The sequence below is a fragment of the Anser brachyrhynchus genome, assembly GCF_964034855.1.
Source record: "Anser brachyrhynchus genome assembly, chromosome: 8".
NCBI classification, from domain to species: domain Eukaryota; kingdom Metazoa; phylum Chordata; class Aves; order Anseriformes; family Anatidae; genus Anser; species Anser brachyrhynchus.
The window spans coordinates 19,402,009-19,420,306 of NC_137702.1; the positions used below are offsets into that span (position 1 = coordinate 19,402,009).

General features: G+C 34.5%; 1 protein-coding gene across 3 annotated transcripts in view; it reads right to left on the reverse strand.

Moving 5' to 3' along the window:
* Nucleotides 1–18,298, reverse strand: part of BRINP3 (BMP/retinoic acid inducible neural specific 3) — a 245,326-nt gene that overhangs the window by 108,482 nt on the left and 118,546 nt on the right. For all 3 annotated transcript variants that reach the window (XM_080602066.1, XM_080602067.1, XM_080602068.1), the window contains exon 3: nucleotides 2,355–2,545. In XM_080602066.1, the coding sequence (XP_080458192.1) occupies nucleotides 2,355–2,545 (191 nt within the window). The remainder of the gene's footprint in view (nucleotides 1–2,354; nucleotides 2,546–18,298) is intronic.

The window sequence follows — 18,298 nt, forward strand, 5'->3', positions numbered from 1 at the left end:
TATGGCCATGAATACAGATGATTGGGGATTCATTAAATAAAAGAAATATGCACGCTCTGTTTGGTCTTCTGCTTTTTAGAAGCTGCATAGGTGACAAAGCTTTCAGAATAAAACTCCTCATAATTAAAGAAAAAGTATGAATACCTTATTGAAATAAAATAGATGACATAAGTGTTAAAATGTGGACAAGCATCTCTGGGAATTTCCATTCAATCTAGCCCCAAAACAGGAATGAACACATACAGGAAATTATAGGGTTATTAGCTACCTTATGAAAGCACTCTTAGAAATTACTATTTTCCTAAAACTATTTTAATCATTGAATTTTTCAATGTATTCAGCATCCATCCAATGATAATGGAAGGCTGCAGCTGTGTCTGAAATTATGCCTAAAAATTAAGGCTAGGCACTTAAATCAAAACCTTAAACATTAAGCTTAGGCACAGTCCTAAAGTCAACGTCGTCTCATTGTAAGTAGGAAACTTTTGCAAGTATATGGCAGCTACTGCATTTTAGGGGCTTTGTGAGATGGTATTAAGAGAGAGGAGAAAAGGGGACCCTACCCCGGATTCCCTGCAGGAAATCCTATGGGTTTGTGGATCAAATTTAATGTTTAAGATGAAATTGTCAAATGTCTTTAAAAGACCTGTCCTTAGGTTTTAGTTTTTACTTAGGGCTATACTTTCTAAAAGGCATTGAGTCTGAAGATCTTTTGTGATGAGTGTGATATTGGTGCTTTGTACTTTTGAAATAACAATTATAATTGTGTTAGCCTGTTTTTCTTAGGTTGTTAGGTTCAATTTCAACTTCAAAGTGAATTTGATGATATGGCTGTTTGTAACAAAATTTATGTTAGTTAATAATAAGAAAGTAGCTAATAAAAATAACTAAGTTTTACCACTGCATAATCTGCATTAGCATACCTGTTGCAGGTAAATCTTTAATTATTGTACTTAAATATTCGGTAAATATTTAATTTCTTTTCTGCAGTTAGGTTTACTGTTCAGCTGTGCCACACACATAAGAAAATATATGCTTATTTCTGAAATATGTACTTCTTGTATGAAAGAAATACACTAAGCAAATTTAAAAAAAAAATAAATAAAAATCAGGGAATTTTATTCCAAATTGCTGGTCAACACATGAAATTTATTCTTAAAATTCAAATGGTGATGGATTTGCTGAAGAGGCACTAGTTTTGAAAATAATGATAGGAATTAGTTCTGTATTGTTATTTTAATATCTACAGTAAGACAGAAATTCACCTTGTTTCTAGAATGGTCTTCTCCAAAAGAGAGCTACTGTTAGCTATTTCAGTTGCTACAAAGCTCAGATATCAGCCAAAAGAGAAAAGGAAGGCTGTCATTTCCTTAATATATGGTTAGAAATCTGTTATGAAATGTGTTAAAGAGAACCATTCCTCAGGTGAATAAAGGATTTTGACAAGACTGTCCTGCTGGAAGGATACTCAATCACTAGAATTATCTTTAATATAATCACCCACCAAGGAATAAAACTGCATTTCTAAAATGTCAGTTCATTTTATGATGACTCGATGGGTAATCTCAGGCACTAATTATCTTTTATTCAGAACAATTTATGCTCTCTCTTGGACATTAGGCCTCTTCACTGGATTTCTTCAATCCATTTTATGACTAGATCCCAATTACACGTCAGGCTACCCTTTCTAAATTAGTCCATGGAGATTTAGAGATGCAGCTTCCATTAAGGTAATAGGAATTACATGGAAAAGCCTCTCCATCCCATTCCGAGACTTTTAGTCCCACTGGTTAAGTGGAGAGTAGTCCTAAAAAGGGTAGACTGGCAATATATGGACTTCCAAGCAGTCAAAGTCATTTAAAAGTCTCCTAGCTGAAAAGATTTGTTGGAAATAACTGTTACTGGGTTTGTTGCTTTATCTCTGCAGTCCTATAAGGGAGCCAGACACCTGTGTATTTTGTTATTGTGCCAGATTGTTTTAGGGTCCTCTTACTGAAAACTGTCACTCAGTGACTTCTCAGTGCAGAGCAACGTCCCCAAAGGACCAGGATCATGCACACCAGGAACTCAGGCCTAAGTACCTCACTCTTAGCAACGGGCATTCTTTTCTTATTGTCCTTAAAATTGTTTACAAAGAATCAATAACACAAAGTTTATCATCAGCAGAAGAAGGAGCCATAAGGCTGGAAGACAAAACCTGTTCCTGTTCTGTAAAATCTAGCTGAGGGATAGTGGCTCAGTTTAGCTGCTCTGGGAACAGAGAACACCACAGTTTTACAAGGAAATCAGTTGACCAATGCTTTTAGTTCAGTCATGTCAAACTCATGCACCATATTTCCAAGCATTAACCTTACCTCCCAAGGTAGCTGATAGTAGGAAGTGTGTCCCATACTTCTTGATAAGGTTTTCTGTGATCTGTTGAAGTGTCGGGCGGCGTCCTAGTAGCCTTATGTTACGGAAGAATTCGGGGGCAAGTGGCAGTGGGGAGCCAAGGAAATTTCTTCTTTCAACAGCAAGATTGTTTACTTTCCAGCGGCCAAACTCTCTGCAAAATAAAGCGATTCTCATTCAGAAATATGTCATTCAGACAAATGTCTTAATTTGCAAACTACTCTGCTCTGTTGACTAGCTGGGGGGCAACTAGCTGAGTATTACAGCAGGCCTTGACAGTGACACTGCCATGTGTCATAGGCATAGGACAAGCAAAAAGTGTTATTTATTGGAAGTGGAGGGAGTATTCCATTACAAAATAACTGTCCGGAAAAAAAAAAAAAAAAAAGTCATTTGGGATGCTGCTATCCTTATTGTTTATGTTTAGTCCTTGATGTGAATACAGCCCTAGAACAAACAGTTATGTTAGGAACTGAAAGTGCACTAATAATTTTTCAAACTTTGAAACAAAAGCAATAAATACTTTCATTAACATAAGGCAACTTTTAAAAATATTTCAAGAAATGGGCCATGTTATTTGCTTTTTGATAATAAGCCACTTAAGTACATAGCTAGCTAATTTGAACAACATACATTATCACACCACATTTCATTTTACTATGATATTTCCAAAGTTTTCTGTACTTTTGGACTTCATTTTGAAGAAATATACAGGTAGTATGTCTGATTCCTAAAACAGATCACTTTTCAATTGTAGGAGGGATAAAAATCAATTCATAGGCTTGTCCCCTTCCTCCCTGCAAAATACATCACTGAGAACAGGGAAAATAAACAGGTCAATTACACGGCAGTAAACACATCTTTTATTCATTTACATACCAATTAAGATACCAGGTAGTATCCTGGTATCTTAATATTAGTATACTATACCTTCGATAGGGTCTTTCAAGCTTGCTAATCTATTTGCTTTTTTACAATCTTATCTGAGGGCAAATCTTACTTGACAGAGGACTTGGCAAAGCTAAACTACAGTCCAAAGGTTGTCTTGGACTTAATTCTCACAATACTCGAGACTGTAACCAAAGTAGCTGTTGATGTATCTTGGAAAAGCAAAGTTGCTGCAGACATTCAGTGTCTTGGCTAGATTTTGAGAGCAATGACTACTTATGCTAAAAACTCTACCTGGTAGAGTATTAGTATCTTAATAATAGTATTCTATGGTTGGTCGGTTTGTTGGTTATGTTTTGTTTGTTTGTTTTTTAATTCATTTGCCATTTGTAAAAGTTTTAATCTCACAAATTTATTTTCCTTTTATGAATCTAGAAAAGTAATAATATCTTTTTTTAACCTTTATGGAACTACTGCATATTAGAAAGAGTTGAGAAAAATTAAGCACAAACATTTTTCACTCTAAAATGAAAAGGTATTGGTTGGTCACAGTGACCACAACACTACAAGCACTAAATACAGTGACTTACCCTGGGCTGTAAATGTACTTTTCAAGTGAAAGAAAAAAGAAATAAGGAAAGCAGTGTGTGTTTGTATTATTATTATTTAAATTCTATGCTTTTTGAACATATTTGAAGTTGTTTTCATTTTTTTCTTTCTTTTTTTCATTTCAATACATCAGAAATATAGCTCAATTACAGTTGGTGAACAGACCATCAAGACAGAAGTGCTTTGACAGTGAGATAAAAATTTAAGCTTTATAATATAAACCATTCATATAAAATACATTTTATAACTAGATGAAATCTTTTCTTCTTAACTTGCTATCTGACTAATTCTCTGTATCAAAGCTGAAGTATAAACACAAGAAGGATAATGGAAAAGTTACAATTCTTATAAAAGCTAGTTTGCTACTACTGTTCATTCTCTTATTGCTGTCAGAGCTTTTTAGAAGTGAAGATGACCATAATCCATGCATATATTCCCTTTTTATTGCATCCAGAAGAGTATCACTAAATGCCTCTTACTATCTATGTCAGCAAGTTTGTGACTGAAGAAGAAACTGTCTGTCAGAAAATCATCTCAATCCTGAGTTAAAAACTGATTCTGAAGATTTATCAGAGTTTCTTGACAATCTGAACACTGTCTGTATTCAGAGAGACCATTTTATTTTCAGATTAAACCTTGACAACTTCAGTTTCCAAATCTTAGAGATTTTAATTCATGTCAGGTAGATTAAAGGCTCTTCTAAATACTACTCACGTTCTGTGTAACTAATTACAGCTCTTGTCTGAATCATCTCTTAACCTTGGACTATGTCAACAGCTGCCTTTTGTGTTTCTTTCTGAACTGCAGTTTTAGATGGTAAGTCATTCTTACAGCTCTTCTTCAAAAGATGGAAAACTATTTTTTGGAGGAGTAAAGCTAGAAATGGTGGTCTCATCCATACTAAATTCAGAAGTATTTCCAAGTTCAGGTCCTCTTGTTCTACTAAATGTCCTTTGTTTACTGAATTTAGCGACTGAGTTATTCTAGCACTGTGAGTAATTTGTTTGGCTTAATTAATCAGACTTGATTTAGAGAACCTTCCTTCCACAGTTTTTGCTATGAAAAGATTGTTTTTCCATATCTTATGCTATTTCAGAGAGAGGACCTAGGCTAATGATTTTGTAAAATTTAGTTTTGTATTTATTTTGAGCATATCAATGAAAATAATTATTAGTACACCAATTAATCTTCCTTTCAAATTCACTGCTGTGGAAACTGAGGGGGTAGAATATGGGAGCTGCTTTTTTTGTTGCTGTTTGTTTGTTTGTTTAATATAACATTTTTGTGACTCTGTCAGGCTGAGATGAAGCTTTTAAAAAACTTACCAACCAGCTTACAACTTTTCCTGAAGTCTTTCTTAAATCATGTGTTTTGGCACTGTGACAGACGAAGATCTATTTCCCTCTCACTCTTCTTATCATACAGTAAACCTCAACTTTTATTTACCCATTCCTCTTACAGTCATTCTCTCTAACACAAACTCTCCAGCCCTCAAATGATTTTTCTACTCAGTGTGTGATATTCTCCTTTAGAAATAATGTTCCTGTTCACTGCCAAAGGCAGACAGAGTTAATGAACCTTCTTAGTAGAGAAAATACCACCTTCCATAGTCATTGGAATATCATTCACCAGAAGAATACCTCCCACAGAACAGCATAGCAACAGCACTGGCTGCTGGTCAAGAAAACCAATTATGCCTTGAATACAAACAGTGGAGTTACTAGAAGTTTATTCTTTCCTCCTCTTCCTCTTCTTCTCATGTGCAAGATCCAAGACTAGCAGCTGTCTCAGTGCTATCAGGAAGCTAAGATTTAATAGCATGTGGTAACCACTATGCTTCCGATCTATTTCCAGCCTGAAAAATATGTTAACCATTGGATATAGTGCTTTATTGCTCAGGGCAAAGTTGTTGGGAAGGATGGTGGCTTTGAGTTCCTGGGCTTACACAAGAGTAAGGGCTTATATAAGGAAATAAATCAGTCCAGCTCCCAGGATAAAGGGTATAATAGAAATGCATTATTGTCATAAGCAGCGCCAGAAGCCATGAGCTGCATTCTCTCTTCCTACATAACAGACCCACAGATTTGTATGTGCTACCAAAAATCTGTTCCCTCGCTCGTTGGTTAACACATATGCAAGAGATCTGAAGCCTATTAGTGCCAATTCTGACCAGCTGTACTGCATGCATGCCACAGCCTGTTTCCTGAATGGGGTCTCCTGCCATTTGCTCCATTTAGAGAAGGTTAGGTTGAAGTCATGTAGCCAGGACAGGGTAAAAATAGCATAAATTTTTAAAAAGCACCGTTTAAAATATATGTGTGTATATATATATATATTGTTATTTCCTACTATTTCCTTTTTTTGTTTTGCTACACTGTCATCAAGAGTGATGCTCAATCAAAGAATAATGTTCTGACATGATGTACCTCTTTGTAGAGTAGATGTGGACATGTTTTCATCTTGAAAGAAGTTAAAATTACATGTGGATCTGAAAGTAATTCTAGGGCAGCAGGCAAACAAGGGTTGTCAATGCCTCTTTTGAATTTCAAGCCATTGTTATTTTATTTCAAATGTATATATAAATTATACATTTCTTTTTATTGTTGCATTCATTTTGACACATTTTAAATTATACGGTATGGGGAGATATAGGGAAAGCTCTCGATAAAACATCTAGCTGAAGGAAATAAAAAATGCCATTGTACTCTAAAATTGTAGTGTGTGTAGAAGATTTGAAATGGTCGTATAATCTCTGCTACTCCAGATGATTAACTAATAGATTTATAGTGAGTCTAATGGATTCTTCTTAAACACAACACTCTTTTCTAAGGTCAACCATACCCAAGTGGGGCCCAGATAAAATTAGCAATGTTAGGCCTCGTTATAAGTTACTTAGGTGTTCCATAAAACAGCATTAGTGCCAGGAAGCATAAATATTAACAAAGAGTAGTGTTGCATAGTTTGGAAAGCCTGCTTGGAGAATGAACATCAGATTATTTTTAATATTACAGAACTCAGCTCTGCGTTCTCTGTGCTCTTAATGTCTTCTAAATGACACAGCTCCACTTTTGGCTGGTGAAAAGGTAACTGCTTCAAATGGGCTGGAATGACAGCAGGATTTTGAAGCCAATGTTTCCCAAGCAGCTGAAAGTTAATCTGTTGGCAGAACAGTTCAATGGGAGAATATATGGTGTTTTTCTCCGCCTACTGTCTTTACAAGACTAAAGATTTCTTAATGCCTGAGGCCATAGCTTGAATAAGACCAACATGATGCAAAATGAAATGACTACCATAGTAATCCTCAGAGGAAAAAGGTCAACCAGACATTATAATGCTTATAAGTTGTATCATACACTAATCATGCACTGATCATAAACTGGGGCTCATGGAAACTGTGAGCTGCAGAGACATAAACCAAAGCTGGGTTCAACAGTCTGGTTTCAACAGGAATTGTAACACTGTCAACCACACTCCCTGTATCCCATTTTCTGCAAATGCTATCTTTAGATAGCTTTAACTGTTAAGAAAACTTGTACACAGGCTAATTCCTACATAGGAGACAGGCTCAGAGTGGGTTGTAGCTATGCCCTTTGAACCCAGCTACACCACATTCTTATAGATTTTTTAAAGGAGGATCCCATAACAGCAATATTGCGTTACCTTGCTGCTACTACCTACAAACCATTCTGCAACAGTAAATATGTAAATTCTGTAACATGTAAATATGGAAAATATTCTCTAAACACTGGAGTTAAAACACTGAAGAATTGGCTTTTAAGCAGAAACTTCATCCCCATGTGGACAGAATCAGGTAATGCCCAAGGCTGCAATATTCACAGATTTTCAGGTGAAAAAATCCTCCTCACTGGCACAGGTCATAAAACTTTACATGCTAATTAAAATTAGTTAAGTGGTGGAGAATCTGCCACAACTTTCATTAAATGTTTGTTACAGTGGTTTTCTACTATTCAAAGAGAAAGAGAAAGGAATTTGTCCTGTATCGACTGAGCAGCCTTCTAAAAATATCTACCTACTTATAGACACATAATAATAGGGACAAACACTGTAACACGGGGAATGTAAATATAACATCTTTTGTCTGAAAGAAGAAGCTGAGTCTGTTAGTATAGAATGCATCAAATCTGTGTTTCTTAAAATTGCCAATTATCCAGAATTGGTGATTAAAAAGAAAAATAAAATAAATTTTGAGATATATAAAAGTACTTTAAAATAAATTTCCATTGCTGAAATTAGAAATGCAAGAAATACTGTATTTCTTCATTAACCATATCCTTACTGTCGCCTCACATTTTCCCAATATCAAAGCAGAAATGTTTGTTGGATACATATATATTTTCCATATTATTTCTTATATTTAGACTGACTTTCATCTCATAATGATTAAGCAATATCATTAGGATTATTTCTTACCTTAATATACCATTATTTTGAAACATCCTAGTAATATTTCTTCCCTTTGTATGCCTTTTTTACCTTATCAGTTTCCTAGTACTTGAAATTCTACTTCCAAAACTTGAATTCATTTGTATCAGCTTCACTATCTTCTTGCATTATGCAAATTAAATATGTAGAAATTTAACTTATGAAGTATATAGAAATCTATGAACAAGTATGAACAAATTTCAATAAAAATTATATACATTATATACCCATAATATATTAAAAATTATTTATTTTTCTATGCATAGTCAGTCAGATTACTTTCCCTCGTACTATGATGTCACTTTGAAAAGTACTATGAAAATCACTTTTCATGATTTGAAACATCTCACTTGTCATGAACACTATGCATGGTTTACTATGGAAGAGAAAGAAGGGTAGATTTCTTTTTGTCTCTGTCTGATAGAAATTTAACCTCTGTAACATATATTTTTATTCCTCCTTTAATGAAATCCGAGTGGGAACTATTTCTGTATCTTGTCTTTGTGCTTGTGTTTGCCTTTTATCCACAGTTTGTGATATACTTCCAAACACGCTCGTGAACATTCATTCAATGTCTCACTGTTCACATATTTAGCTGCACCTTTATTCCTCAAAAAGGGGTTTGCACAAAAGTAATAGCTTTTTGTGACTTACTCTTATTTACCTTCTGCCTCCATTCAATCACCAAAGAGTATATAGTAATAGTATGAAAAAATGCACTTACTAGTGATAAGTTGCAAATTAGAAAAAATAAATAAATAAACAGCAAGAACAGGTAGTGTGCAAAGTCTACTGAACTGGAATATATATTTATATGAACTGTTCATCTAATGGTGAAGAACTGGTGAAATAGCTTGTAAAATATGCTTTTAAGTCAAGGATTAAATTCACGTAAATTTTTTATCAGCTTTACATATAATAATAATTAGTCACAGAAGGCAGAGAGGACAAGGAGAATTCCTAGTAAAACCTTCCCTTGTCTGTACTACATCTGAAATGGAGAATGACTGAGTTACGTGGGAGATGTTTTGTTGTAAATGTGTATCTTCATACAGTCTGAGTAGGCAAAAAGTAGATTTTACAGCTTTTTTATATTTCTGGGCCTTGATAATTTAGATATGCTGACCAGTAGGTATTTTTTCCTACATGAATGACAATAACCTTTATAATCTGTTAGGTAAGATGGTGGCACTTTGGAGTAACAAGTAGTTGTCCATCGAATTAATTACAAAAAGTCTAGGTCACTTTTCATTATAAGTGGTTTATATGTTTATCCTTCCTTGCAAGAAGTTTAGTATTGATTTCATGTTTTGGCACATGTCCAAAAGGGATAACGAGGCTTTTCATTCTCCCCTTGATATTACCAGGAGAGTTTCTAATACCTCATACCCACATTGCTCAGACTAATCTAAACTTCCTATAAAGTCTTGGCAAGCTCAAAACTTTCTGTTTTCCCTGCTCACATCTGCCCAGAGAAAAAAGTTATTACCTATGAAAACTATTACCCAGTTTTCTGAAATGATACATTTACTTAGACTTGCAGAAGACTAATAAAATAAAATAAAATAAAAAACTTTTGATTGGAAGATTCTTCATTTCCATTTATTTTCAAGTATAGTGAAAGCCTATGTTGTCTAAAATTCAGTGTTATGAAAAAGTATGGATGTAAGTTTTGTAAATTAAATATAAATACTGTTTCCTATATTTTCCACAATGCACCAATTACCTTCACTCTTATTCCCAGAAAATCTTTTGAGAAGCCATTATCTTATCTATAGCTAAGACAACAGTAACCCTTAAAATAGAAAATGTCTGCCTTGAAGAAGAGCTTTTTGATGCATTAAACAGTTATGATAAAGAGAAGAAAGGTATATTTACAGTCTTTTTTAATGACTTTAAAAGACAATAGATATCACGGTCCTGTTCCTGTAGTTGATTGTGCATTAACAAAACACAACGACTCTGGAATTTCATAAGAAAAAAAAAAGTCATCAGAAGTCATCTTTGGAGTTCTCAGCTGAGGAGAGGTTTTAAGGAGCTGACAGTACCTATTGGTGCTTCAAAATCAACAAGATCAGATTCTCCTTTCTGTTTTTGTTTTGACTAAAATAAAAATAATGGAATTGGATTTCTTGTAGAGATGAAGAAGAAAGCTGAGTCTGTGGAAGTGTTTTGGTGCATGAATCAACACAAGAAGATGTAGTTTTTGAAGATGGAATCAGCAAATAGATCTCTTGGAAAAAATGGAGGAGAAAATAAGAGAGAAATGAATACAGCATTCATTGATTTGGTGTTGGTGAATACCCAAAGATGAATCACAAAGCAAACTCAAAATGCTAAAATTCATTCTTAGTATGTTGCTGTGGTTCCTAGTTTCAGTTTTTTAAACATGTTATATTACTGCTTTTATAATTTCTGTACCAGAACAGCAAAATTGATCTGTTTTACCAGGCAATAGAGAGACATTTAGTTAAAATCAAACCGTGATGAATAATTTAAAATTTAAAGGAAGTGCTTCCTAATCACCCTATTTTACATTCAGAAAACTGTGGCATAGTAAGGGTTCACCTGTACAGAGCACTGTGAACAGACACAACCTTATTTCCATAGTCACAGCAGACGAAAAGCCTTTATGACCTGGACAGAGTAGCAGTAAATGCAAGCTTTTAAGTCCTTTGAAAAGGTTTTGTTTGATTGTTTGCTTGTTTCTAGAATGCTACAGCTGCTTAGTATTGGCTTAGGCTCAATGCCACGGAGAGACCAAATTCCCATCTCTCAGAGCAAAGGCTGGTATTGTGTCTGCCTGCCTGGAACTGGTGAAAGGTACCTTAAATGATTGGCTTGAAGGCAAACAGAAATTGGATAAAAGAGGCATCACATTCTCAAACAAATGCTTATCTAAAACCTTATCTATGAGGCTACACATAATGTCTAGAGTCATTTCCTTTCCAGTAAGAATGTTATATAAACATAAATAAACTTCTATATCGTAAACGGTTTGGCTCATTTTCACAACTGATAAATTTATCTGTCCAAATAAGGACTTCTTGTCTCCCATTTATTTATATGCCAGTCTTGCAGAGCACATGCCAGAGGCACTGGCACTAATAGACGACAGAGTTACTTACCTGCATTTGAATTTATAAGGGCATTTCTTTCTACCAACACTGCGGGCTGAATATGGTTTAATACAAGTGTAAATCTCATAAACATAGGCCTAAACACTGTTTTGATATTGTGAAATGTAACAGTTACACTATTGATGTTTGTAGCAATTCAAGTTGTTGAAAACAATAGTAAATGTAAAAATGTAGACTTTTTTATATATATATACTTTGGTGTGTTATTTGTTTTTATTTATTTTTTTTTTATTGCTTAGCTCTTGGAGGAATATGCTGCTGATCATCTTTGGATGTAAATGTTAACCTCCAATATACAGGTTTTCATCATTAGCAAGAAATGCTCAGATCTCTCCTTGCACATACAAACACAATGAGAAAAAAAAAAAAAGACTTATTCAGCATATAAAATGTTTGATTTTTATTTTGCACCAGAACAAAGGATGCTTCTGTTTTAGCATGACTATTTGTATTAATTCCAAAATAAATTTTGAGCTTTCTTTATTAAAAAAAATGGTCTGGTGATACTCTTTCTTCCAGTGGCATAAATTGCAACTACTTTTAAAGAACAAGTGGAATTACAACAGTAAACTGAACAGAGAGTAAGGGCAATAAACTTGCCAATACAGTTCCAAAATATAAACACAGAGTTCTCTAATGCTCTTAACTAAATAAAAGTGTTGAACAGGAGTTGAGTTACTAATTTCTGTAACAGAAACAGTAAAACATTACATGTATTCTCTGAAAGAATAAAGCCTGTTTATCTGTTGCATTTCAGTTTGAGTCGTTCTCAAATGGCATAGACATAGCGTTTATGCAACCTGAGAAAATGGTTCAACTCTGAAATAAAACTTTTGCTACTGTCACAGGTTTCAGGACTCCAGGACTTGTAATACATCTTATGACACATATGTGGAGACTTTGTATGCAACTAGATTTATTCTGGTGTTCAGACTACATTAAAACTGCTGAGTAAAATACATTATCACCTACAGAGTCCACATATGAATTTTTCTAGGAAGCTTGATATAGAATGAATCTCTGCTTTGAATTTTATTATTGTAAAATATATTTATTGATCATGCATTATTGTAAAATGTATGTGTGTCTGTATCCATTTCATCATCCCTCTCAGCACCTCTGTACAATAGGTTTGTGAGAGTAAAACAGAAGTGATCATGGAAAAATTCAAATGGGATATAAGCCTCAATAGGAGATGAAATATTATTTAGAATGTCATATAATCATCATATATTCCATGAATTGTATTTATAATACCATAAATATTGACACAGATTTGGAAGGAGTGAGACTTTATGCACTCAACAGAGGCTGGAACAAGAACTGCAGAAGAGAGACATATTTTACAAACAGCAGAAGCAATACATGGCACATGCTCACAAACATTTAGCTATGCTCAGGGTTACCCTGCCTTTAAACTAAAATGGCTGAGTAAAAGCCTATTCTGAATCATTGGTGTCTGCATTTACAGTGTCTTTACCATGCTTGAGCATCATCATCAGAAAGTGTGAGCAAAGTGCCATGCTAGTGCAGCTGTACTGCTGATTTGCATCTGGTCGGCTTGCTAGGGTCAGAAGCCTTCACTTCTGTTTGATTTTTTTCACAAAATATGAGTTTAATATAACATGGGAAGTACTGTAAGATAATCAGGCCAATTGCAATAAAGAAGAGACATAACTGTTGAAATAAAATAAACAACAAGATTATTACTTTTCTTTTAGATGCTTGTCAACTTCAGGTGATTATTAGCCTTAGTGTAGCAACCGTGTTTTGGGCTCCATTCTTCTGGTTGCTATATTGCTCCAAGCTACAGATAATAAGGATCTACAAGAAAGTTACAGTATTTTCCTAGAAAAAGTTCATTAGAAGGTTACACAATGCAAAATGGCTGTACAGAGCTAGAAATAGTGCCAAGATTAACTGTCTTTCAAAGCCATATGCCCAATGGATGTGATGGTATTTTTGTCCAACTTTGCATAAGGAGCAATGCTCAACAATTACTGGGGATTCTGTTTTGGCCACAGTAAACGTAACCTTAGCTATTAATGCCTTGGCCAGAATGATTTTCATCCTATTGTAGAACATGCCTGCTTTTTAATGCTGCCATGAAAAAAATACCAGTGAACTTCCGTAGCATGTGCTGTTTCTCACAGACTGAGAGATGTGTTAAATATAGTCCAGTATTTTATATATAATAAAAATGTTACATAAAATGAAAGATGTGTATGGATAAATGAAGTAATCTATATTGTAGTTATGAACAATGTAAGTGCATTAATACAAATCTGTTCAAGTCCTACCTGATTATAAAATCTTGCCCTTCCAGATTTCCAACTTGAGCACAATTCAATGTGGCAACAAAGAAATTATTTTTACCCTCCAATGATTGTCTAGTGGCCAATATGAAGAAAATTGAAACTCCACTTCCTATGGTAAGTGGATATAACTCCCAAACAAATCACAGGAGGAAGTTAATCAGCTTATTTATAAAATACTTTCAGTGAAAACAATGCAGGCAGTAGAAAATACTAGTCTTTGGTCTCCCTGAATGAGAAAACACAGGCAGTGAAAAAAGACAGGACAACCTTCTTTCCCCAAGCTAAAGGCTATCTTTATGCTGCCTTGCATTTAGCTGGCTTGGTATATGGCTGCTCTGTAACACATATCGATGTATTAGCATGAAACTCACAGTGCTATTAACATCCGTAGATACATTCATCTCCTCTGAGTAGACCTACTTTGGTGCAGAGAGTAGTGATCCTCGACATGTCTTAGACACTGTTGGAGAGAGTTACCATGCCATATGTGTGGAACAATTTGCTTCACCCCTCAACCTGGGTCGGCTGAAAGGGTGTTAGAGATGACAACAAATTAGGAGTAGACCATGAGGTGTTCTACAGTAAATAGCTGAACAGCACAGAAACCATCTGTTCTGTGAGACTCCTAGACTTACTTTTCTTGGAATAAATTGTTCACACACAAACAAAGCTACAAAAACATGACCTCCCCAACTCCTCTACACATCAGTTACTTCTCTGTGGTTGGACAACAAAATATATATGTTACATTCCAGAGTTCAGCTAAGATCTTAATGGCAATAGTGCCCCCAGACAGGGGAAACAAAACAAAACAAAACAAAACAGGAACACTGTTTAAATAATTTTGAAAAAAAAAAAAAAAAAAAAAAGAAACATGGACATTAAAAAGTAAAAGAAACTCCTTATTAGGAAAGGTCATTTTTTTTTTTTTGGTTGGTTGGTTGGTTTGTTGGTTGTTTTTTTAAGGAGAACATGGCTTTCAATAAAAAATCTTATTCAGAAATGGGAGGTGAAGAACTACTCTCTACGAAAAGAAATATCTGTACTGGGTGCAAAGAAGCCAGAACAAGAGATATGTCTCTGCCCTATACTTTTATGAATCTAACACTGTACATCTGAATAAACCTATTTTGTTGACTAATGTCGTACAACTTGCTGTATTCCACTCTCAGCAATATCCATCTACTATCTCTTATTTCTTACTTAGATTGCAAATATTTTGTGGGCACCCTCTTACTCATTTCTGTACACACTCTAGCATGAGAGAATCTTGTTCTGTTGGCAATTCCCAGTACACAAAGTAACAATAGTAGTAATTATTGTGCTATCTCTGCACAAAAGTGTAGAAACGTTATCACAGAAGGAAAATAAAGAACTGTCAGCCAAATAATTGGATTTAATTAACTTTTATGTAGGGTAAAGATTTTGTACAAGTTGATATGAGAATTTAAAATAAATGAAATTTTAAAGTGCTAATTATAATTGTAATATTTTATAAAGTGTTAGTTGTATAATGGATATTGCAATATGCAGGCAGCAGTATTCTGAAGTGCTGAAGTGGACCTGTAGTCTAGAGCTGTGCAGTCAAGAACACTATTTTCTTCTGAAAAAGTCACATATGCAGTATTTACTAGTTGTTTCAGCATTTCAGTAGACGCATACATAAAATGGTTTGGTGATATTCAAAATATGCCTAGATTCTTTTTTATTGACTAGCATTTTCTTGAGACTAATACTTTTCCAAACCTGATACATTTTGACTCAGAGACACCAATAAGATGTCATTTTGATTACATACAAGTTGTGCAATTAAATACAATATAAATTTTACACAAATGTGTTTAAAAATAAGACAAAGCTTATATTTTGTGTAAATTTGTTTTCTTTTATGATTCTAGGCCTACTCTTAGATAATCAGTAATTTTCATTTTATGTCAAACATGGGCAGAGAAAAAAAATAAGTAAATTCATACAAAGAGGAATAGTCAGAGAGAAAATTTTCTGCTTATTTCTGAAACTATGAAATTGTTTCTTACTTAAAGTCACAGAGAGAGGAAAAGTTGGTCCTAGATAGACATGTTGTGTTTCACACATATGACCTTGACATATGACACACCTTTGTCCGGAAGTATAGTGATAGGACAAGGACTAATGGCTTTAAACTGAAAGGGTAATTCCTTCACTGTAAGGGTAGTGAGGCACTGGAACAAGTTGCCCAGAGAACTCCTTGATGCCCCACCCCTGGAAGTGTTTAAGGCCAGGTTGAATGGGGTTTTGAGCAATCTGTGGGGAGTTGTCCCTGACCATGGCAGAAGGGTTGGAATTAGATAATCTTTAAGGTCCCTTCCAATCCAAATTGTTCTATGATTCTATGACCTTACAAAAATAATAAATTATCACTGTGTGATTTGAAACCTCATGACAGAAAACTTAATTTTCACAGAGATTTTTCTCCTTTATTTTTTTAATTGGGTCACTTTGCTGCATTCTTCTAGTACTTAGTTCAGTAACTGTCTGAATCCTTACCATGTAAAGTATTAATTTTGTGTACATCACTGTTAGAAACTAGTGTTGTCTTGATCAATAATTGTGATTATACCAATCATAGAATTTCCTACAAAAAAATATATTATAATATTATAGGAATTATATTATTTCAGGTGAACACTCTGAGAAGAAGTGATTCTTTAAAAGTTGATCTCCTTACTGGGAAGGAAAACAAACAGAAAGATGCTTCTAATAATTATTTATTAGGAAATTGTATTTCTAGACTTTCTACAGAACAACTGTAGGTCTTTAATAAACTACAGTTGTGGCAATGTCCTGCCCTTTCAGTCCCACAGTCAGTAATTCAAATGTGCCTGTAACTCAAAGATGATAGCTACTGACAGCTGGAGATAAGGTGACAAATAGCTTTTTCAGTTGAGACATTGACATAATTGAAATGTGCTGCCAGGGGAGAACAAAAAAGAAAGCATGGATAAGCAGCAGCAAAACCCAAGTGAAGGGTACAGTTCTTCCACTACCTTGCTTTTACTAGCACAGCAGTTTTAGATTGTTCAGGTCAGCTGTGATAACTGTGATCCCCTAATGGGATTGCCATCACACTGGAAACAGAGTGGATTGATCTTTCATTAAACATTTACAAAGCTTACATGGTAGCCGTAGAAGATGAAATGTGAAAATTCCATAGAGGTACTAAAATGCCACAGAGGTACTAAAGTTTACAGGAACATTCCACTTTAGAACTTTTATGATAATATGTTGGGGAAGTACAACCTAAACTGTATTTTAAGGTTCTATTTGCTTTAAGTAATCCTAGGATTATTTATCAAAACACTTTACTATATTTGTTCAGCCAACAGCTGGGATGCAAATACTTTCATATAGTTGACAAGGCCTGGCACTGAAAACCAGACCTGTAAAAGATCTTATCTCATTTTCTCAGATGACTCAGTATACTTTTTACAGTTTACTATACCTATATACCTTTGAAAAGCAGCAGAATATATACTTTTTTTTTATTTTATATATATATATATATTCTAGCAACTATTCTGGAATACAAAATATGTCACTAACCAGTCTGTTCTTGACCTTATGATGTTTGGGAAGGGGCTTTAGGGACTTTGAGACCAAAATATGTTCTACGTCAATCATATAATCATTGCAAATGGCACTTTTTTAAACGCAGAGAAAAATACCTTGGAGCCTCTGTTTTCCCATCTGTAAAAATGATAGGGATTGAGACATTTATTCCTTACTTTATTATGTCTTAGATGAAAGGCATAATAATTCTATTTGTAAAATGTTATTCAAAGCACAGTTCTGTGCCACTCTATAATCAAAAATGTCTACACTGGGAATATAATTTATACCTTTCTTCAACAAAAGAAGAGTAGTATTTTAAAAGAAGCTGCTCAGGAAGAACATAACCTAGTAAATAGTCATTTATGAGGAACAAACTGGAACATTTGTAGAGGACCTTCTTGCCCACTATTGTTTTTGTCCCTTTGTTCTTTAAAATTCGAGATATTGAATCTCTCATTATCGTGAGGACAAGTTTGGGATTTCCAATACACTTTTCAGCAAATCATGGTCATGGTCATTCTTGATTAGACTGACAGATGGTAAGAATTCCATACTCTTCATCCTATTATACTACAAAATACAATATCATGTTCTTGGGATGAGAAAGTGCAGAGTGAGTCAAATACTCCATCTAGGGACCAGCAAGAATAGAGCTAATGCTCTGAGGAAAATCACAGCTGCACCGACAGCTAATCTTTTGAGGGCAGTGTGTCTGGAACCAGGTGGGAAGAATTAGGAAATTCCTCAGAGCATTTAAAGATGGTTATGCTTAAGGAAAGGCTCTTTTTAAATGACTGTGTTTTTCAGGTGAGAGGAATGACATATAGGGAGAAAGAAAAAGGATGCTTAGGAATGTTACTCCTGCCAACTATAGAGCCAAAAGGCTCTATGCAGATTTTTGAGATAAGCCCTGCAGAG